Source organism: Ursus americanus, chromosome X (assembly GCF_024610735.1).
Source record: "Ursus americanus isolate L20-20 chromosome X, mUrsAme1.1.p, whole genome shotgun sequence".
NCBI classification, from domain to species: Eukaryota; Metazoa; Chordata; class Mammalia; order Carnivora; family Ursidae; genus Ursus; species Ursus americanus.
The window spans coordinates 95,983,897-96,006,856 of NC_142164.1; the positions used below are offsets into that span (position 1 = coordinate 95,983,897).

Genomic DNA, 22,960 nt, shown 5'->3' on the forward strand with positions numbered 1-22,960 from the left:
AATGAAGTCAGGATGTTGAGGAGATATCTTCTGCACCCCCATCTGCACCCATCTTCATCGTAGCATTTTTCATAACAGACAAAATATAGAAACAACTTAAATGTCTGTCAGTGGATAATTGGATAAAGAATATTTGATATATATACTCAAACACAATAGAATATTACCCATTATAAAAAAGAAGAAAATCATGTTGTTTGTGACTATGTGGACGGAACTCAAGGGAATTATGCTAAGTGAAATAATCCAAACACAGAGAGATAAATACTGCATGATATCACTTATATCTGGACACAGAGAGATAAATACTGCATGATATCACTTATATCTGGAATCTAAAAAAAAAAAAAGGCAAGCTCATAGAAACAGAAATTAGTGGTTGTCAGGGGTTGGGGGTAGGTGGTGGAAATAGGGAGACATTGGTAAGAAGGTTTAAACTTTCAGGTATAACAATAGAATGTTACACAGCCATCAGAAAGGATGAATACTTACCATTTACATCGACATGAATGAAACTAGAGGGTATTATGCTGAGCAAAATAAGTCAATCAGAGAAAGACAATTATATGGTTTCACTCATTTGTGGAATATAAGAAACAGCACAGAGGATCCTAGGGAAAGGGAGGGAAAACAAAATGGAAAGAAATCAGAGAGGGAGTAAACCATAAGAGACTCTTAACTATAGGAAACAAACTGAGGGTTGCTGGAGGGGAGGTGGGGGAGGATAGGGTAACTGGGTGATGGGCATTAAGGAGGGCATGTGATGTGATGAGCACTGGGTGTTATATGCAACTGATGAATTATTGAACTCTATATCTGAAACTGATGATGTACTATATGTTGAGTATTTGAATTTAAATAAAAAAATAAACTTTCACGTATAAGATGGATAAGGTCTCGGGAGCTAACGTATAACATGGTAGCTTTAGTTATAATACCATATTGTATACCTGAAGCTTGCTAAGAGAATATAACTTAAATGTTCTCACCGTAAAACAAAATATATATAAATATGTGAAGTGATGGATGTATTAATTAACTGGATGGGAGGAATTCGTTCCCAAAAAACAAACAAGAGCTTTAATTAGACTTCTAGCTTCTGCTGTGGTTTCATCTGGTATACGATACATTTGCAACATGTGTAGAACAGAAAGACAACCAGTAATAATCCATCTCTCTTTTCCTAACCCAATGTAACTAAACCTATCTTTCAAGGACAAAATGCAATATTCTCTTATAGCTGAAAGCAGCTAGAAACAACTCATGCCTTCTGGTTTTTTGTGGTCATGGATGTTCTCAGCCCTATTGCCCCTACTGGCCAGTTGTTCAACCAGGGAGTTATGCTGTGGTCCACACCCATAGCCTGTGAGAAGCATGTAGCTCCCAAACTGACAGTCATAGGGTTCATGGGAAATAGGGATTATAGGTTACATATATACAAAATTTGGGCAGAAAATAGAGCCTGAGAAATCATGCCATGAAATGTATAAGAAATATCCTCTATGTTCTCTCTCCAAGGATTTTGTTACTTACTTCATTATGTAAATTTACAAAAATACTTAGTAATTTCATTTGATACTCATTTTTGCAATAAACAGTTTTAGCAATAATGAACTAAAAAAGAGCAAGTTTATGTCACAGCATATTCATGAGTCTTAATAATCTTCAACCCATTCCTCTTGCCTGCCTGTCATTTGGCCATTCCCTCCATGCTGGTCATTCTCAAAGTGTGGTCCCCATACACGGCAGTATCAGCATCACCAGGGAACTTGTTAGATAAAAAAATTCTTGGGCTTATGGTATTAGGAATGCTGAAAGTGGGGCTCATAAATCTGTTTAAACAAGGCCTCCAGGTTATTGATGGTAATTTTAGAACCACTAGTCTAAGCCTTCACACAATGCCCTTCCTCCTTTCTCTGCCAGAGATACCTCTGCTCTTTCTTCTAGAGCCTAGTTACTACAATGATTTCCCCTAACACCTTCCTTCCCCAACTCTCACATTCCTATAGGATAGAATTAATCCACACTCTTTTATACTAGCACTGTTTTTTTTGTTTGTTTTGTTTTGTTTTTTATCTTCATTTGGATTCCCCCAAAAGCAGACCTTGAGGAAAGAACTCTAGTCCAAGTAAGTTATTTGGGAGGTACAGGGGACATCTTAGGGAAGTGACACAGGGAACAGGAGAAAGCCATTAAAAAGTATGTTTTCAACCCAGTTAACACTTTGGATATCTAGAGCTTAATCCCCCTGAGAAAACAGTGGGCAACAGTGTAAAACACAGACTTCAGGGTTCTACCACTTGAGGGTGCCGGATGAGCTGGGGTAATAAACATCAGCTCCCATCAATCATTGATGGAGAGCTTCTCCCTGGAGTGTCTATTCCCAAGCAGTTTTGGCTTGCCATATAGGTGAGCAAAACATACCCCTGCAGCCACAAGGAGTTCTCAGGCAAAAAAATCTCCGTGCTGGCATTTGGAAGTTGAGCCAATGTATCTTGAAATGAAAAGACACGGGGATGTGTGCTGGGCAAGTACAGCATATGCTACAGTTTTGGTCCATACCCTCATTACAGTACTTAATGTGCACAGTAAACTGTGAGTTTCTCATTGCAGGGATAGTATCTCTTTCATCTTTATACCCCCTGAATTTAACACACTGACAGCCTCAATACTAAGCACTCAATAAATGTTTATTAAAGGAATGAATTAATGTTGTTAAAGCGAACAAGTACTATATACTTCATACACATTTATGAAGTATTTCTGGTCGGCTTTGAACATTGATATTTTATTTTTTAGAGGTTCTATTTCTTTATACATTTTATGTTTTTCTGTATTTTAAAATCCTTTTTTTTTAACATTTTGCTCTGCTCATTCCTCTTTCTGAAGAAGCTGTATTTACTTGCCTGAGAGCACAGCATATACTGATGTTAATCAAACTTCAGATGAAACACCTAAAATGATAAAAAAGAATCTGCTCTAATTAAATAATAAAGTAACCCCTGCAGGTTTAGACATGTGCCTTCAGGTGTAGGAAAGAAAAAAAAATGAATATAGTAGTTTTATACCAAGAATATTTCCCTCATGCACTTGTGTTTTAATAAGATGAAATGTAAAATAGCAAAAGAGGCCAGATTTTTATGATGATATTTATTCATAAGGTGGTAAGTCAGCTATGATTAAAGTTTCCTTGACTTATACTTACTAGAGTTGGGTCAGATTTTAGTTCAGTGAATTTGAAGTGAAGATGTCTTATCTACATTGCGTCAGCCTGCAATTGACCTGCTCTTGTAGGTACATCCATGCTGGGGAATGGGGGCAGGGAAATCTCTGAAGGTTCATGGATACAATGAAATGAGCATCACAGCCATACTCCTGATAGGGGACCCCAGGGATATTTAATTCATTTGTTATCTATTTGTCAGGTAGATAGAACGAGAAATCTGCCTTGAAATTAATTACTGCTTCTCTAATTTTGTGAGAAAGTCTTTTGGAAATGTCCCCTCTGACTACTGGGTACACCTCTCTCAGCAAAACAAGTAATGCCCACTGAAGATAGTTCTTTTCTTTACTACTTAAAACCTCTGATGGCCAGATATTTTCTCCTTCTATTTCTAATTGAAATGTTACTCTGGTGTAATTGCAGCACTAATAATCTGTTAACACCATGCGATGCTTCTGAGTTCATTCTTTTTCTGTAATACTGTTTTTTCATGTTCCAAGACCAACTTAGAATAGTAAAATTGGAATATTATTTCTTTCTTTGGAAAAGTATTTTATAATTAATTGACAATTATGGAAGTCACTGTTATTTTTTTTAAATTCTGCAACCTTTGAGATTGGTTCCAATAAAATAAAATGTAGTAAACATTGGGAAAAGTAATAGCTTGTGGGTGTTCATTAATATGGTAGATGATAACTATTCTTTGTGTGTGGGCTCTTGTTAATAACGATCTTAATAGGAAAAACAGTCTTCTGAAAGGTAATGGTTCCAGTGAAACTGTATGAGAAAGAAAATACAATTGTCCATGTAGAATAAAGCTAAGTAAAAAGCTGATTTTTTCAATTTTATTTTTATATTTGTGTTATTGTGCTCTCATACCAAATATATTCTAAAATACACAGTGATCTTAATCTTTACATTTAATCATGGTCAAAAGAGGTAAGCCCCCAACTAAAAAGAGACACTTTTATAAGCTGATCTCAAGTGGTGTGTTTTGATTTGCTGCAACAGCCTATGGAAGAAATGAACATTTTGGCAGTCTAAGAAGCAAAATGTCATATTTTTTAAATCTTACTCTGCATATTTGGAATTATATTTTACTAACACTTTTGAGAAGAAAATGACACCTAAAAAAAATTTATTGTGACCAGATCAAATGTACTGTCCCTCCTTCATTCAGAAAAAAATAAGGAAAGACATATGGGTGCACGTGCTATAGTAGTTTCAGTTTTCTCAATTACAATAATAGTAAAATCAGTATGCCCATAGTGACTGACTTATAAAAGAGGAGAATGCTAGGTCTACCTGCAAACACCATTCTACTTGTGTTTGTGGATGAGAAAATGTACAGAAGCAGTCGTACAGATTTTCCTCATAGTTATATATTGAAAAGAAAGTGTTCATGTATGTGTATATATCTGACAATTAAATGGCTTGGTAAATATAACAATTATATATATTTATGTATTATATATCATATATAATTATATATGTCTATTAACAATTATTGTTATTGTGAACACTGAGCACTTCCTATGTGCTTCCGCTTCACAACTTTGAGTATATTTTTCCTAATCCTTAGAACAACTCATTATCATGCCTACTTTACAAATAAGAATTCTGAAATCAGCAAATTTAAATCACTTGCTGAATTTTACAAAGCAATAAAGAAGAATTTCTAAATCACGTTTGCCTATCTTCATATTTCATATGCTATACAACCTCCTTGTTTTATGACTTGCTTCAAATTGAAAACTGTCTCCATGTTTGCAAGATCATAGTGTGGGATTTCTAATCTACAGAACATTTTCCTATTAAAAGGTATAATAATACTTCAAAATGAATATCAATTGTATGCATTAAAATTAATTACGTTAATTAATTTTGACTATGCAAAAATTAAGTCCAACAGTATTTATGAGTCCTTGTCATATAGAAGGTAAAAATGGTGATTCAACGTAGTTTCTATCCTTAGAGAGCAATTGCTATAGTTTGGGGGTAATGATATGAATATAAATTAAAATTGAGTAAATTTTTTTAAGCAGGACAGAAGGAGTGTTGGGGAGGTACAGAGAGGATGGATTACTTCTAATTAATAGCATCAGAAAGCTTCTCGTGGAGGAAATTTTATCTGGATAGAAAATCAGGAGAAATAACATTTTGACAAGAAATATTATGAAGAAAACAAGTAAACAACAAAGATGAGGAACTGTCCAAGATGTTCATGGAATATTAAGTTAAATTCCTTTTGATTGGAGAATGTGGTATGCAGGGTCATGATATATAATCAGAAGTGACTAGAAGGAAGAAATGTTAGTTTGGGACAATGCCGCTTAAACTGGAGGTTGGGTCATTTATGAATCCTTTACTTTTTTAAAAAATATTTTATTTATTTATTGGGGGGGGTGGAGAACACAAGCGGGAGCAGCAGCAAAGGGAGAGGGAAAGGGAGAAGACGACTCCCCACTGAGCAAGGAGCCCGATGCGCCTCGATCCCAGGACCCTGGGATCATGACCTGAGCTGAAGGCAGATGCTTAACCGATTGAGCCACCCAGGCGCCCCTGAATCCTTTACTTTTAAATATAAAATTTATGATTCTCAGAAATATAGGTATGGAACTAAAGAGTAAGAATATAATTTATGCCCAAGGGAACAGCATGTTAGAGAAGTAGAAATTCTTGTCTTCCCTGAGATAATGTGGCATTTACTAATTCTAATGACACTCTAAAAAAAACCCATAAACTGTTAAATAGTGTTATTCACCTCTAGTATTGCCTTAGATTCCTGCTTGGAAATAGAGAAGTTGCTTCGCTTCCCAATGTCTCAGTTTTCTCATTTGTGAAGTATAATAGTAGTACCTACCCTAATCTGTTGTGAAAATATTAAATACTATACGGAATCTGAAGAACTTCATAGGATGCTTAGCACATATCTGTGGTTGTGACTGCCTTTGCTGCTGTTTCTACGTAAAAGTTCCTATGTCAGTTACATATGTTTGTGTCTGAATGAAGAGAAAGACATCCTTATTTTGAATATTCTCTTTAGTCAAATTAAAAATAAGATTAAGAGCCATGATGTTCAATACGTATCATCTTTATTTGGATTATAGACTAGGAGATATGTAAATTAAATGCTCACATTTTGTAGAGGAGATCCATGAATATATCAAGTCCTCAGAAAGAATATGACCTTAAACTTTTTAATAAATTTTTAATTATTTAATTTAGACTGCTGAATCAATTTCTTTAGTTGATTTCTCCAAAAGATCCTAATATAAAAGGTAACATTACAGCTCACTAATAGCAAACTATTTTTGCTACTTTGGGTATTTTTACAGGGTGCTAATTGTGCCAAATCAAGACATTGAAATTGCGTAATTTTTAGATTAATATTAGCATAATCCTACATTGTGTGTGTGTATGTTTTCTTTTCAGAAACAGTGCAGGAATAGCATACTCTGAGTATCTTCCCACCATAACAGAACTGTCAAATTTGCACCCTTTACACGTCATTGGCCTGCTGGGACTTGGTACTATGACAAAGATGTTTATAAAAGAGAAGGGCAAAGGAGATTTGTGGGATACCAGAGACATTAGTAATATCAGAGACACTTTTGCTTTTCTTTTTATAATTAGCTAATTAAATAATCAGATGTCAGGAGTAGGTGAAGGTATAGATTCCTATGTATTTGGATACTTATGAATTTATCCTAGAGATGTTTAGGTATCTGTTACTAAGACAAAATAATATGCTTAGTGAAGGCCTCTAAAACTCTTATATCTACTTGGGGGGCGCCTGGGTGGCTTAGTTGGTTAAGCATCTGCATCTGGCTCCCTGCTCAGTGGGAAGCCTGCTTCTCCCTCTGCTTCTGCTGCTCCCCCTGCTTGTGCTCTCTCTCTCGCTGACAAATAATAAATAAAATCTTTAGAAAAAAACCTCTTATGTGTACTTAGGTCAGGTTCTGATTTGTGTGTATACATATGCACATATTTGAATGTCTGAGTGTGTGTGTGTTGTATACTTAAAGTTCCAAAAGTCTTCATTTATTTAAGATGACTCAAGCTTATTGATGAAGCTTGTCTGTTTTCACCTCCTCCTCCATGGATTTCAGCAGTAGAGAGAGGGAATAAAGGCATGAGAATGGGTTTGGAAACTCAAGCATAATCACTGTGAAAAACTTAAAAGCAAAATACCATTCTAAACTGGTTTGAAGCCTTAGAACCAGAGTCACAACCTAGAGAGGATTAAAGGTATCACAAAATAAAATGTCAATCCTGAGCTTTAAAAATACTAGCAATGGATTTACTGAAAATAATAAAACTGAATGAAAAAGCTATTACTTTATACCTTTGCATCTGTATTGCTTTGCCTTGCTCTAGAAATATTTCAAATTATAAAATTTTTATTTACAATGATAGCAGAATTAGCTGAGTTGAGGGAGTCAAGTGGGAGAGACTTTTCACTGCACACATTTTTATTTTTCCACTGTACATCATTATTTTGTTCCGTGTGTGTGTCTTACCTTACAAAATAAAATAGAATCTCCTATTAGAAAATTATATATACATATGAACTAGGTCATTCACATGTTCATATATATACACATACGCATGTCCTAGTTCATACGTGAAAATATACATGAAAATAAACTATACATGAAAATAAAACCCGGAGGATTATAAATCTAAAGGGAGAAAAGCAAATTAATAAGACTTTTATAACAAAAGAGAATATGTTAATGAATGTTGGAGGAATATTTCTTATATATATAAAGCACTAATCATAAGTAAAAATACTAGAGTAGACTATGTTCTATATTAATAACTTTTCTACATCAAAAGTCAGCATTGAGAAAATAAAACTGAAATCCACAGAGTGGGAGAAGATACTTGGAACACACATAGAACTGATTAAGTGTGTGTATCCATAATTACAAAGATTTCCTACAAATCTTTAAGAAAGAACAATGATAGAAAACTGAGAGAAGTTCTTGCAAAGTGGGGAGGGGCACAAAGAGGGTTTCTGGACTGCTGACAATTGTTTTATATCTTGGTCTGGTTGGTGTTTATGGAATGATCACTTTATAGTATATAGCAAATGTGTTTAATGTTTCACAGCAACACTAAGACTTTTGTCATTTTCACAAAATGAGATATCCAAACAGCCAATAAACATAGAAGGAATTTGCCATCCCCATTAGAAGTCAGGGACTTGCAAATTAAAACAAAAATATTGCTATATATGACCTGAATGGTTAAAATTTAATAGTCTGACAGTACCAGGTGATGGTGATAATATGGAGCTGTTAGAATTCTCATACGCTGCTACTTGGACTGTGAATTATAAAGAGGAGTATAAACTTTCATATGCTACAATGCTAGGAGTGAAAACCATATGATAGTATTTTGTCATATTAAAGATGTACATAACCCATGGCTCATCGGTTTCAGTCCTAGGTATTTAGTCCACAGAAATGCTTCTGCACATGTTCCAGGAGATAGGTACAGGAATGTTCATAGCAGCAGTATAATAGCTTCAAACTAGAAACAATCTAAATATTTATTTACAGTTTTAAAAAAGTACACAGAAGAATATTATACAACAACAAATAAGAAGCCATTTTTAAAAGATTTATTTATTTATTGGGAGGGGGGAGAAATCCTCAAGCAGACTCCCTATTAAGCCTGGAGCCCAATGCACGGCTCTATCCCAGGACCCTGAGATCATGACCTGAGCTGAAATCAAGAGTCGGATGCTCAACCAACTGAGCCAGCCAGGTGCCCCAAGAAACATTTTTAATTAATTAAATTTAAACATTTCTAATAAAAATCTTAAAAGTATAACTTTGAAGGGAAAAAGGCATAAAAGTATAATATTGAGCTAATAAACCCTCACACAAAATAATACATATTATATGGTTGCATTTATAAAAAGTTCAAAAGAGTATTCAAACCAAAATCCAGTGTTAGGGATGTATATTTAAATTACATAAATTACAAATCTCTAAGGGAATGATTACCATAGAAGTTAGGAGAGAGGTTATATTGTGGGGACAGCAGGGAGTAGTGATTGGGAGGGAGTTCAGGAGGGGTTCTAGCTACTGGAAAATTTTTTTTATTTAATTTCTTTGCTTTGGGGATGGTAACATGGGATTGTATGTATCCTTCTCTATATTGTTTCACAATAAAAAGTGTTTCAAAAACATGTATAGTGTGGGTAGGATCAGACATGGTCCACCATGGATTCTATGCTAGAGTAATGATTCAACTTCCATAAACTGGCTAATGATTTATCCCCACCGAAGAGACACTGACATGTCTTAGATTCTATATTGGTGATTTGATTTGCATTTGAAAATGTAAGCCAAATAGAGGCAGAATAATTACACCAACAACTACTACAACTGTTTGTTGAACACTGCCAGACACTTTTCTTAGAAATTTAAATACATTCATTCATTTCACCCACACCATTAACCTTTAGGAGGAGGTAGGTACTACTTTATACTCACTTTTCAGAGAGGTCACTTACTTGTCCAAGGCCATACAGTAAATGATGAAGTCAGAATTCCAACCTTGGCACTGTGACCACTGAGGTCTGTCTGCTTGAAAAGATGAGGTCGTGAGTTCAGGTACAAGCCTGTACCCAGTGAGTGTTTGCAGTGAGACAGTCAATTATACATGAGTGGACCTGGGTCCAGTATTAAAAAAAAAAAACAGACATCAGAGGACACGCTTTAGCCTAGAAATCTGGGGCAGTGCCTTAGGAGAGAAAAATAAAAAAGGTATAAGAGAGGTGGTCAGAGTTGAAGCCGTGGGAGAGCTCCTCAGAGTAGGTCAGGTTCTGCAGAAAAAAAACCTTCATAACTGCTAGCATACTTAGATTTAACTACATAATTATATTACTGGAAAAGTGGGGAAGAGGGTGGGTAGGGAGGAGTAAGATACTATGATTTGGGACAAAGAACTAATTTAATTTTATTTATCAGCACCTACAGTTTGGACCATGAGGCTTTTAGCCAAGGTACCTCCCACTCACCTCATCGAAGATGAAATATGTAGGAAGAAACAGTCAACAGCCTAATGCTGAGTTAGCAGACTTAAGTATAAAGCCACAATGGATGTGTCAGAAGGCTACTAGGATATTATTTATTTAAATCTATTTCATAGAATTGAGCACCACCTTAATGACCTGAAAGTGTTAAAGTATGTCCCAAAGTACCTAAATTACTCCCTAAATGTAATTTATGCTTGAGAATAATCTGACTAACTTGATTTAGAACAGCAGGAAGTAAGTTATGCCGCACATAAATGAAGCAGCAGTGTAATTTTAAATACTGCTTGCATAGTGAATGAGAATTTTAATATTTGTAAAATTTTAAAATCACTTGATTTATTATCCATATGTTTAAACTGCCATTTTGGTTCTTTATTTAGTTGGTTTTACATTTCCTCTTCCTGCCAGGGAAAAAAGCAACAACATATTTTCCCCTGGTAATAACATAGAGGGTAAAACTTATATTTATTTTCCTGAACGGTATTTTTAATATCTCTATGTATTTCTAGGTCTTGCTGCCTTTTTCCTCAGTCCTGGACAGTCCAATTAATGGAGTGAGAGTAGTTTAGGGAGCCTAGTGACTGATTAGAGATTAAACTTATAAATGTAACATTGTAAAACTAGCAAAATTTATGTCTATTTATTCAGAATTTTCTTTGGTGGGGACGAGTTTTAGTTTCAAAGCAGTCATGATAAAAAATGAAATTTTATGTAGTAAATTCAAGAATAGATTTAGACTTTGCTGTTAACAACGCATATTAAAATGCTGAAAAGTATATTTTAAAATTTTATGCAATGCTTGAAATGGAGTTTAAAATATTATTACTCACATTAAATGCCATCACGTGTAAAGTGCAGGCTTTTATTCTTTAATATTTTGTTTGAATAGAATTACTCATTTTAACATTACTTTTAATAATAAAATTATATCAACTTTACAGTTTTCAAAGTTTTGGCAGTTGCAGGCTATAACGAATACTCTAGATTTAGATGTTTACAAAGTCACAGTGTAAGTAGTTCAAATCAAGTCTCTTAATGCAAAAGTGTGCATTGCAGGAGTTGGAGAAAAGGAAGCAAAAGGGCAAGAAGGCATTTCAAGAGTATGGGACTAATGTGCCGAGTCACACAGCCCTGAGGCAGTAGCAGGGCATGGGGAACCACAGATAGTCCTGTGTGGCTGACAAGTCCATCCTGTCTCATTTTTGTGAGCCTGGAGCAAGGATGGGAAATAGAGATCCTGGGCCTACAGCAGGTTTCCCTTTTCTTCCTACCTCTGGCTGTGTCTTGCAGAGCTAGGGGTACCATGATCAATTGTAGGGGCCCTTATGTTTTTCTTCTTTGGGGGAATTTAGAGGAAAGGTAATCTGTGAAGAGGAATGGAGGTTGGCGGGGGAAGAGACTTTGTGGAATCTAGTGGAAGGTAGTAACTGCTAGTGCTCTGAATGGTGGAGGGACACATCTGTGCAGCAGCCTGGAATGAAGAGTTGGCATTTACATACAAATGTTGAAAAAACAGTCACCTGCCAGTAGCTGAAAACAGTTGGCAAGAGGATAATTCTGGAATTCTGGTGGTTGGATCAGGGGGGAGAAAAGCAAAGTGAGAAGGGGACTAATGACTGCTACAAAGGTGGAGGAATGGTAAATTGTGACCAAATGTCAACTTCCTTTGTGTTCTGGTTAGCTTCTGCCTGTTTCTCAAACTGTGGTAGCAGGAAGAGAGTTGGAGGTGGTAGTCATTAGCATGTGAAACTGCTTTTTAAAATTATTTTGAAGTTACTGTATTTTTTCTGAATATCAAAGTATGAAATGCACATTGTAGAAAAACTTAACAATATAGAAAGATATAATGAAAATTGAAATCAAGTGTAGTCTCACCAAGATGGAAAAATACCAACTATGCTTAATCATTTATTAGATTCTCATTTACCAAAACTTTGACTCCAGTGATGTGAGTCACTATGAGACGTATGCAACGTACAATTTTCTTTTAAAGAGGATAAATTCTTGGGGCACCTGAGTGGCTCAGTTTGTTAAGCATCCACCTCTTGATTTTGGTGCAGGTCATGATCTCAGGGTCGAGAGATCAAGCCCCACATTGGGCTCTGCACTCAGCATGGAATCTGCTTGTTCCTCTCCCTCTCTTCTTCCTCCTCTCTCTCTCAAATAAATAAAAATCTTAAAAAAATAATGGGAGTAAATTCTTAAGATGTACTCTTAAGTCATTTATTGTGTATTATATAGTGCTGAAAATATATGAAAACAAATTATCATTAAGCACGCAAAATATTTCCAAGATCATTTGGTGGCTGATGGTTATATCACATTTGATCAACCCTAGAATGCCTTGATTATTAAAAGCAGAATTCTTATTTTTAAGCCATCTATAGTTAAAGACTACCCCTTTTGGCTACCATTTGCTGCCTTTGTTATGCTACCAAAATACTGTTTTGGGTATATTTAAAGTAAGAAATATAGTTGAGGTGCCTGGGTGGCACCATCGGTTAGATGTCTGACTCTTTGTTTTGACTCAAGTCGTGATATCAGGGCCCTGATCTTAGGGTCATGATATTGAGCCCCACATTGGGCTCTGTGCTCAGTCCAGAGTCTGCTTAAGTTTCTCTCTCCTTCTCCCTCTGCCCCTACCCCCTTCAAATAAATACATAAATCTTTAAAAAGAAAGAAATATAGTTAATCATCAAGTGTGGTGTCCGATAAAACGCATTGTAGATGTTGATTCATTTTTTGGAAGATGATAAAGAAGAAAGAAAATCCCTACAACTATCTCTTTGAATTATTTAACTAGTAAGACTTCATCTTGAAAAAAGGATATCCTACCAAACAGTATGGAAGACCATGAAAGGCACCACTGAGGCCAGAGAGATCTGAGTTAGAATTCCCTTTCTGTCATTTTATTCTTGTTTACCTTTTGGCAGACTGCTCAGACTCTCACTTTTCTCCAGTGGAAAATGGGAATAATAACTGTTACGTTGTAGGGGGTGTTGTAGGAGTCCATGAAATAAGTAAAAACTTGGAGCCCAGTGCCTAGCTCATAGTAACTGTTAAAAGAAATATTAGTTCCATTCCTTTCCCATTGAAACAATAGGGAGTTGGGGCATTATTTAAGTTCTAAGATTATTTAAATTTCCTAAATGGACATAGAAATCTGAAAGAATGTCAAGATATTCAAAACTATTACCTACTGCATCTTAAGAGTAGACCTCAGAGAACTTCTACAGGCCCCTGGACTCTGAGGTAGCCCCACAGCCAGAAATTCTCAGGATGGTTTTTGGTTTAATGCTAGCAAATACCTGTTTGGACAGACCCCAGGAGACCCAGTAGTTTATAACCCACTTAAGACTTTAAAGCTTACTTTGGTTTCACTCATTTATGGAACATAAGAACTAGGAAGATCGGTAGGAGAAGAAAGGGAAGAAGAAAGGGGGGGGGGTAAACAGAAGGGGGAACGAACCATGAGAGACTATGGACTCTGGGAAACAAACTGAGGGCTTTAGAGGGAAGGGGGGGTGGGGGATCGGGATAGGCCGGTGATGGGTATTAAGGAGGGCACATATTGCATGGTGCACTGGGTGTTATACGCAACTAATGAATCATGGAACTTTACATCAAAAACTTGGGATGTACTGTATGGTGACTAACATAACATAATAAAAAATTATTATTATTAAAAAAAATAAAGCTTACTTTATAGAAGGTTTTTCACCTTGACTATACGTTAGAATCACTTGGGTGCTTTTAAAAATGTGTCAGGATCCCACCCACAAAGATACTGGTTTAATTGGTTATTCTTATGTGCAACTGTCTTAAGGTTAACATACAACCCTGGCTCATTTCTGTCTCAGTCATTTCTGTGACCAGAACATGACCAAGTACCTCCTTCTTAATATTCTTTCCAGGTGCAATATTAACACAGTACTTTGTACTGAGTTCCTTCAGCATTCCAATTGAAAATATTAGCAGATACAATAAAACAAAAAGATTAAAGGAAGACAACACTCATCACCTGGTTTAGACTAGTATATCAGTTAGTTGGTTACATCTGTCATCCTGGATGCTTGAGGACCTTAATGAATAAATACACTCTTTTGGATCAAAGGTAATATGGAAATTGATAGGCTTCAGGAGATAATTTGATTTTTTTTGCTTCAAGTTTTTATTTAAATTCTAGTTAGTTAACAAAAAGGGTAATATTGGTTTTAGGAGTAGAATTTAGTGATTCACCATTTACATTTAACACCCAGTGCAGATAATTAGATTTTGATCAAAAAAAAAATACATTGTTATTGAATATCTAGTTTCGAAATGCTTAATTTCTAAGATGCTAATATATTTTTTAAATTCCTAGATTTTTCTAAATTAAGTATGCTCATAGGGAAGAAAATGTTAATACTCCATAATTATTGTTTTTATCTTTGTTTCAGTCAAGAAATGTGTTTGATTTTGAAGCAAAAATTACAGCCTTTTATTTTAATTCATCCTTTTTATTCAGTATCATTTATTTCTGTTAATTGAAATTGAAATCTACAAATGTGAGAAACTATCAAAATAATATTCTTGTCCATGTAATATAACATATATGCGGTGTCCATGTAAATCCATTTATTTTTCTCGGTCTATATTTTTTGCCTCTAGGCAATTTGACAGATCTGTGGAAAAATGGCGGCGGTTTCATTATGATATGAAGCTACTTAATCAATGGCTAACCGAGGCTGAACAGTTTCTCAAAAAGACACAAACTCCTGAGAATTGGGAACATGCCAAATACAAATGGTATCTGAAGGTAAGGTTTTAAGATCTCTTTTTTTCAAACTGTCTTTATCTTTGCCACAATATCGCAACTGTGTAACTTCTTCAAGTTCAGGTTGTGAAGGGGATGGAAATTTATAATTCCCCACTTTTGTTGTCATCACTACATGTACTAGAACATCCATCAGGATGACCATGTTGGGAGCCTGTGCTGTGGACTATTTGTGTCAGGGTGAGAGTTAGCCTAGATCTAACCGGTTTATCTGATGAACTGCAAAATGTAATTGAATCTGTGATACAGGGAAGAATCTTGTAGCAGGATGTCCCATGGCTTTGGGGCAGTGTGTGTTTTTGCCTTATGTTGAATCCTGTCCAGGAGAACTTGTGGTATACTTAGCAATAATGTAGTTGTTGGAAATATCCATCATGATAAATTTACAGTTCTGTTTCCCTGGAGACAACTGTGGTGATGTAGCAATATTTCTATATATTCTATTGACAGAATGCCTTCTGAGATAGTCCAGAGGCCAAAACAATGCATAGTTAATTGGTGGTACTTATTGACTTTATTATGGTTTATGTTAATGGAAATGCAACATATAGATTATAATCAGTGTACACTTTAATTTCAACTTGCTGTATCTTTTGAGTATGCAGATAAAGATAAATTAGAATTTGGAGGTTATATCTTAGGTTATAAAACATATAGTTAAGGTATAAGAAATACTCGGTTTATTACACCAAGTCTAAAGTATTTTGGTAACTTTTTAGCTAAAATTGTTCATGTATCAATTTTCAGTCAAGCAGATTTGAGTTCTGGCCAATTTTTAATGCCATAAAGTACTGATTAAGACAGATGAAAGCAAAGAAAAAGGTAATTTATTATAAGTTCAGACATTTCAAAATGCAGGATTCATAAAAGCAACATCATTCAACTTTACAGTTTTCTATTCTCATATAATTTCTTGCATAGCAAAAATATGTACAGAAGGTAAGCATGTAAGCACATACATATAGGTAAGCTGTGTAAACATAGAACGTGAATAATTTTAAAATCTTGTGTACTTGTGTGTATATCCATCAAACTTGTATATACGTTAGCATTGGCATTGAAGATAGAGGAAATCCAAGGCTTTCCAATCTGCCATCATATAGAAAATACATTTTGTAATAGTACTAAAGCGAATTTGGGGCTAACGCAGCATTACTAGGTCTCAAAAATATGTGCCATTAAGGTGTGCTTGAGGAGATGTTAAACCTCTTGCCATTTCCAGAGATAACCTACACAAGGTAGTTATACATTTTAATGTTTTTTATTATTTAAAAAATATATACTCACTATAAAAATATAAAGCCATGCAGAAGCGTATGTATACTTCCATTCTACTCCTTAGAGAGTAGTTGTTTTGATATGGAGTTTGGTATTTCAGGTCAGCATCTTCAGGAGGCCCCCCCCTGAGATGGAGACTAACAGAAGACTTAATAGGGAGTACTTTTGGAAATCGAGCAATTGGTTTATGATGTGCCTTGGTATAATTTTCTTCATGTTTTTGTTCTTGAGGTCTGTCAAGCTTCTTTGAATTATGGGTTTTTAGTTTTCATCAAATTTAGAATTTTTAAGTCATTATTTTTAATGTTGTGTTCTTTTTATTTGCAGTCTTTTTTCTGTGTAATTCGTATTACATGATTTATATTGTCAAATTGACCACTCTTATCTTTTGTAATATCTAATCTGTGATTAATCCCATCTAGTGTATATTTTTAACTGCGGACACTGTTGTTTTCTGTGATTCAACACCTCGTTGAAGTGTGATTTGAGTCTTTTTACATCTTTCATGTCTCTCCTCAATTTGTCAATCTTTCCTCTACCTTTTGGAAAATACGCAATACAGTTATAACAACCAGTATAATGTCCTGTCTACTAATTCTATCATCTGTGTCTATTTCAGGTCATTTTCAATTAAGTTTTCTTTTCATTATAGTTCTTTTTTTCCTGCTTCTTTCGACGAATGGTAATTTTGACTGGATGCCAGATGTTGTGAATTACAACTTGTTGAGTGCTTGGTATTTTTGTGCCGATAAACATTCTTGATCTTTGTTCTGGGACACAGTTAATTTACTTGGAAGCATTTAGATCTCTTGAGCATCTCTCTTTTAGACTTCATGAGTTCTCAGCAGAACAGCGTAAGTCTAGGGCTAATTTTGCTCCACTACTGGGGCAAAACCCTTCTGAGTATGCTCTATGATGCCCTGTGAATGGTGAGGTTTTCCACAATGGCTGGCAAGAACAGGCACTATTCCCAGCTGTGTGTGAGCTCTGGTGGCTGTTACTTTTCATCTTTTTGCATAGTTCTCTCCCTCATCATGTGTAGTTTGCTCACGTATTAAGAGCTGGTCAGGACTCAGCTGAAGCCTGGAAGGGCGCTCTCTGGGGATCTTCAGTGTTCTCTCTCTGTGTATCTTTCTCCTGTTTGGTACTCTGCCCTGTGAGCTCTAGCTACCTTGGCCTCCTGGAAGTCCCAGCTTCATCTCATCAACTCAAAGAGACTCCCTAGCTTTGTGAGAGTTTCTTTATCCTTTGTCGTAGCCTGGAACTCTCTCCAGACAGTAAGTGGCAACAATTGTGGAGTCACCTCATTTGTTTCTAATTTCTCAGAGATCAGTATCTTTCATTGCTAGGTATCTAATGTCTTCAAAACCATCATTTCATATATTTTGTCCGTTTTCTTCAGTTTTTAGCCAAGAGATTAAATCTGGTCCCTGTTACTCCAACTTGATCAGAAGTGGCTATCCAAGCAAAAGGATTTTGACGCCATTTCATCTTTTTAGTACACATACTTCTGAATACTCTTACAACCGTGCGATGCTTGTAAATGCCTTGAGAATGTCTAATGATCCTCAGTTCTTGACAGTGTCATTTAGTTGACATTGATAAACATCTTATCAAAACTTTTCCCCTTAATTGAGGAATTTTTAAAAAGACTATTTTATTTAGTCTGTTTTTTACTCAACTTACACATGAAATAAGAAGGGGAATTCTGCATGTCCAGGAAAAGTTCTTCTAGCTAAGGAACTGCAAATGCTATTGCAAATCCTCTAATCATTTAAGGTGTTTTTTTTTTCCCTAGTGATTAGGAAGCTCCAAAATCATGCACATGCATATGTGCATACATGCGTGCACACACACGTACATAACATGCCCAAGGTTATCTTGCCATTCCGCTAAGTCTCAGAAAACAAGTCCAGAAGGACGCTGTAAGGTACCACCATTAGTAAGACAAATAGAATCTCTGATAATTTCAGCTACCTTGGCCATAATCATTATTAATTAATAACAAATAAGAGCACGAGTTTAAATTTTTGCTAAGAAATTATTTTAGGAAACAGAATGTCGATGGTGCCTGTTAGTAGCAGACAGATTTGTTGGCATGAACCAGTAATGGTTGCTTTGAGGAAAATCAACCAAACTGCCCATATACTAAACAGACATACACAGGGATACGCTGGAGTTTAAAGCCTCGTATGTATAATTTTTAGCAAAAATATCATGTCTAAATATGAAATAAAATAAAAAGTATGTACATGTTGTATGCTTTTCTATATATATTTCTATCAAACTGCATTTTATTTAACTCTTTCACTTGAAAAAAGATAAAACAGTGTCCTACTGACACTTGGTATTGTCATTCAAAATAAAGTGACTGCCAATAACAGATAGATGGTCTGGTTCCATTCAACTCAATGATTTTTTTCTCTGTCCCAAGTTAATGATAAAATTAAATATGTGAATTCACATTTTTCAAGATATTCCAAAAATGTGTCATGCCACGATAGGAAATCTCTTTCTAAAATTAATTTTTTGCATGAGAATATATCAATTATGTTATATGCCACTAAAAACTCATTTGTTAATACATGCACTCAGTTATTTATGCATCTTCTCGTATATCCATTCCACGAGGAGTAACAGTACATATACACATTTTTATCACCTACAAAAATATTGACTTGCCACATTAGGCTCTAATAGAAGTTCAGAAGTTTGGCTAAGAGGTTGGAAGCCACATTCACAAAGTGTGGGTTCAAATCCTAGTTCTTTTAGCTTAATAGTTGCAGAATCTTAGGAAAGTGTCTTATGTCTCTCCGTGCCTCTGCTATCTCTTCTCTTAAAAAGGAATAAAAATGAGATGTGCAGGTACCACTTAGAACTACATTTTCCACAAAATAATTACTCATTAAACAAAAGATCTTACTGTAACTAATCACACTTCATAAGTGATTAGCCTATACTTATAAAAACAAAAATTTATTTACTGAATTATAAGTGATTAGCCTATACTTATAAAAACAAAAATTTATTTACTGAATTACTGTCCCCAACCATCTGAAATACAGATTTGACAACCTGACAATTTCATTAAACTTTATCTTTTTATGAATTATGACATTTTCTCAAAGTACAGCTCTTGGATTAGGAATTGAGGAAAATTCTAGTTCAGCCAAACACATCCTCCTCAGATAGCTGACACTTCTGCCTACTCATTTTAGAGCAAGAAGAAATGTTAATGGGAGTTTTCAAGGGGAAAGCTGAACACCATGAAAGAAAGTTATGAAAATAACATTAACTCATATAGTGACAAAGTGAATTGGTATGCCAACAAGTACCTTGAGTGAAAACAGGAAAGTGGAAATCATAATGTGTCTTAACATTGAGCTTTACACATTCTTCTAGAGTAGAAAGCAGTAAGTTTTAAAATATGGACTCTTATTTAATGGGGTTGAAAATTCCTGAGGTTGACAGTAGAAATTATAAAAATCACCATTAGATCGAATATTTAAAAGAGGGGAATATTCTTGCTATTCATGGAAATGGAGCCTGTTTGTTTTATGGGGTAATGCTGCTTAGTGGACCATATTTCAGCTCTGGAAAGCAGTTTGCCATTACTCAATAAATTAAACATAAAATGTCCACAGGACCCAGCAATTTCACTCCTAGATTTGAAAACATGTGTTCAAACAAAAACTTGTAGATGAATGCTCATAGGAGCACTATTCATAATAGCCACAAGGTGGAAAAAACCCAAATTCCCATTAGCAGATGACTAAATAAAAATTAACAGCACTTTCTAAAGAATGGTGCCATGAACAAGCATGACACCTTGAAATCTTAAGAAATTCCTTTTAAAAGCAACTTAAGAAGTAGACAGAAGAGGGATTGTTTAGATGAAATTTTTTAGGCTTTAAATTGACAAATGTTAAGCCAACATAGGGAGTGGGACAGCAGTGTGTTATTTTGACATGAGTTAACTGCTGTTTTTAAGCAAAACATCATCTTTTTTAGTGTGAAGTTAATTAGTTTTCTGGTATATCTTTCAATGCTACCACGTTTACTCCTCCATAATATATATCATATTGTACATGTGCAATATATTTATATATATTGCTGTAAAGAAATTCAATTAAAAGCTGTTTACTTTGTAACATAATGATACATCTTAATTCACTGTGATTGAGGATAAAGTCAACATGGATTAAATATGTCATGTTGTAGTATTCATGTTCACCATCAAATCCCAAAACCTTAGTTTAATTTTATGTCCCAGTTAAGCAGAATATACTTTGCCTTTTCTCAAATTGGAATCTTGAATGAAGAATGGAAAATTCCATAGAGACTGTGTAGTTATAGCATGAGAACATTACTGTGAGCTCTCAGATGAAACGATAAATGGAGAAAAAAAAGCACTGGTGTCTTGGAGTTGGGAGGGAGGCAAAGAAAGAAGAATCTAAGAGTCTATGTTTAGCAGCTCTGCAGATCTGCCTTACCTTGGCTATTTGTGATAGAGGAAATTAAATCCACATTGCTTTTTTAAAGGACCCAAGTCTCAGAAGTTCAGATTCACAGAACACACTGGAATTAGGTAGGGTGTGCCCATAAGTTTGAGACAAGTGGGTCCATGAAAAGGCTCTCTTTCTCATAAAGGAAGTCTCACCCAGTTTGCAGTGCAGAAAGGCCTCAAGCAGCAGGTGTCATTACTGAAAACCCATTGGCTTGCCAGAAATAAAGAGAACTGAATGGATGTGCATAGGTCCCTGACGCTATCTGCCACAGAGCAAGTTTTGGTACTTTTCTTTGTAGGTACTCTAATACCTAATCGGTCATCTACTCCCTCGAATGACTTTATAGGAGATGAATGACTTTGAATGAATATGGATTAAATCAAAGGCTATCTAGAAAAAGGCATATGGTATAAAAGACCAAATTGAATACAAGTATGTTTTCTATACAGTTGGCTTTTACAGTGCTGATTTTCACCAGCTAGCTGATGAGTTGAACTGCTTCTTAACAGCCGCACTGCTGGGACTCAAATGCTGATAGGAACTTTGATGGAAAAATTACTTGAGTAAAAATTTCTGCCATCTGTTGCCCTTCATTGGGACCCTGATGTTAAGAGTAATTCATACTATTGCTGGCCCTTTATATTTCCCCAGCAGTAATAAAGTTTTGTTTGGTAGTCCCTGTTTCTGTAACTAAAGGACACAAACTAACGTAAGGGAATGAGCATGAAAATTTAGTGTGAAGAGAATTTGTCTCTCATCACGTGCTTTAGGGTTACAGCATTGTATAAACATGGGAATACATCTTACAGTGAACTTTTCAATGTTATTAACTGGTCGTGGCAGGACAATTCAGTCTTTTAAAACAGAAACAGTTGGACACTTCATTCTTATGTAAATATTGTTAGCCTTTTATTACTGCTTAGAAACTCCTCTACAACTTCTTGGCTCCTATGCATCTTTTCAGAAGTAGTAAATAACAGATTTATTGGGGGTTTGGCACAGTGCAGAAATCCAGAGAGGGGCTCTAAATAGTTGCCTATCAAATGTGTCTTTCATAAAATAAGTATATTAAAATAATTGGATAATTCCAATGGCTTGTTCTTGTTGTCCAGCATGGCATGTTTAAGAAGATGACAGATTGCCACCCATTATTGGAAAGAAGCAAGAACCAAAACTATAACTTATTGTAATAACCATAGCAGTAAAGAACTGCTTAAAATGCATGAAAAAAATGTCATCCCTAAGGGATCCCCAGTCTTAGAGTAAGAAATTATCAAGAGAGTAAGAATCTGCAAATAAAAGTGAAGCATGCTAATTGCAAATTGAAAATTGAAAAAAAGGGGCGCCTGGGTGGCACAGCGGTTAAGCGTCTGCCTTCGGCTCAGGGCGTGATCCTGGCGCTATGGGATCGAGCCCCACATCAGGCTCCTCCGCTAGGAGCGTGCTTCTTCCTCTCCCACTCCCCCTGCTTGTGTTCCCTCTCTTGCTGGCTGTCTCTATCTCTGTCGAATAAATAAATAAAATCTTTAAAAAAAAAGAAAATTGAAAAAAAAACTCACATCAACATAGAAGCAATGTGAATTCAAAATTATTATTTGATGAAGCATAAGATTAATGCTAATATAAGTGATTTTCATGAAGTGCAATAGTTTGCAAAGAGGACGTTCTAGCCACACTGGTCTTGCTGTTTCTTCTCTCATGGTTTCTTACCCTTCCAATGCCTGTTACCTATGATTAAATTTGCTTTTCTCTTTGCTTGGGGGTTCTGCCCTATCTCCAGTTCTTATCTGCTATGTCTCAATCCCCTCCCTCTCAGGATTTTTGTACACTTCTCTTTTTTTATATACATTTGTGCTCTAATGTTTTTTCTCAGACATGGCCTTTTGTAACTTCTCTCATCTTTGATGAGATCTCTCTCTCTCTCTCTCTCTCTCTCTCTCTCTCTCACACACACACACACACACACACACACACACACACACTTTCTTTGTAACACTGTCAGTTGCTAACATTGTAATATATGTTTGCATGTTTATTACCTGTATTTCCAACTAGAATGTAAACCTTGCAGGGCCTTG

At 35.4% G+C, this 22,960-nt stretch overlaps 1 protein-coding gene across 11 annotated transcripts in view; it reads left to right on the forward strand.

Annotated features, from left to right (window-relative positions):
* DMD (dystrophin) overlaps positions 1-22,960 on the forward strand; it is a 2,097,152-nt gene that overhangs the window by 1,014,046 nt on the left and 1,060,146 nt on the right. For all 11 annotated transcript variants that reach the window (XM_087859359.1, XM_087859361.1, XM_087859356.1 and 8 more), the window contains one exon: positions 14,931-15,078. In XM_087859359.1, coding sequence (XP_087715485.1) covers positions 14,931-15,078 — 148 coding nt within the window. The remainder of the gene's footprint in view (positions 1-14,930; positions 15,079-22,960) is intronic.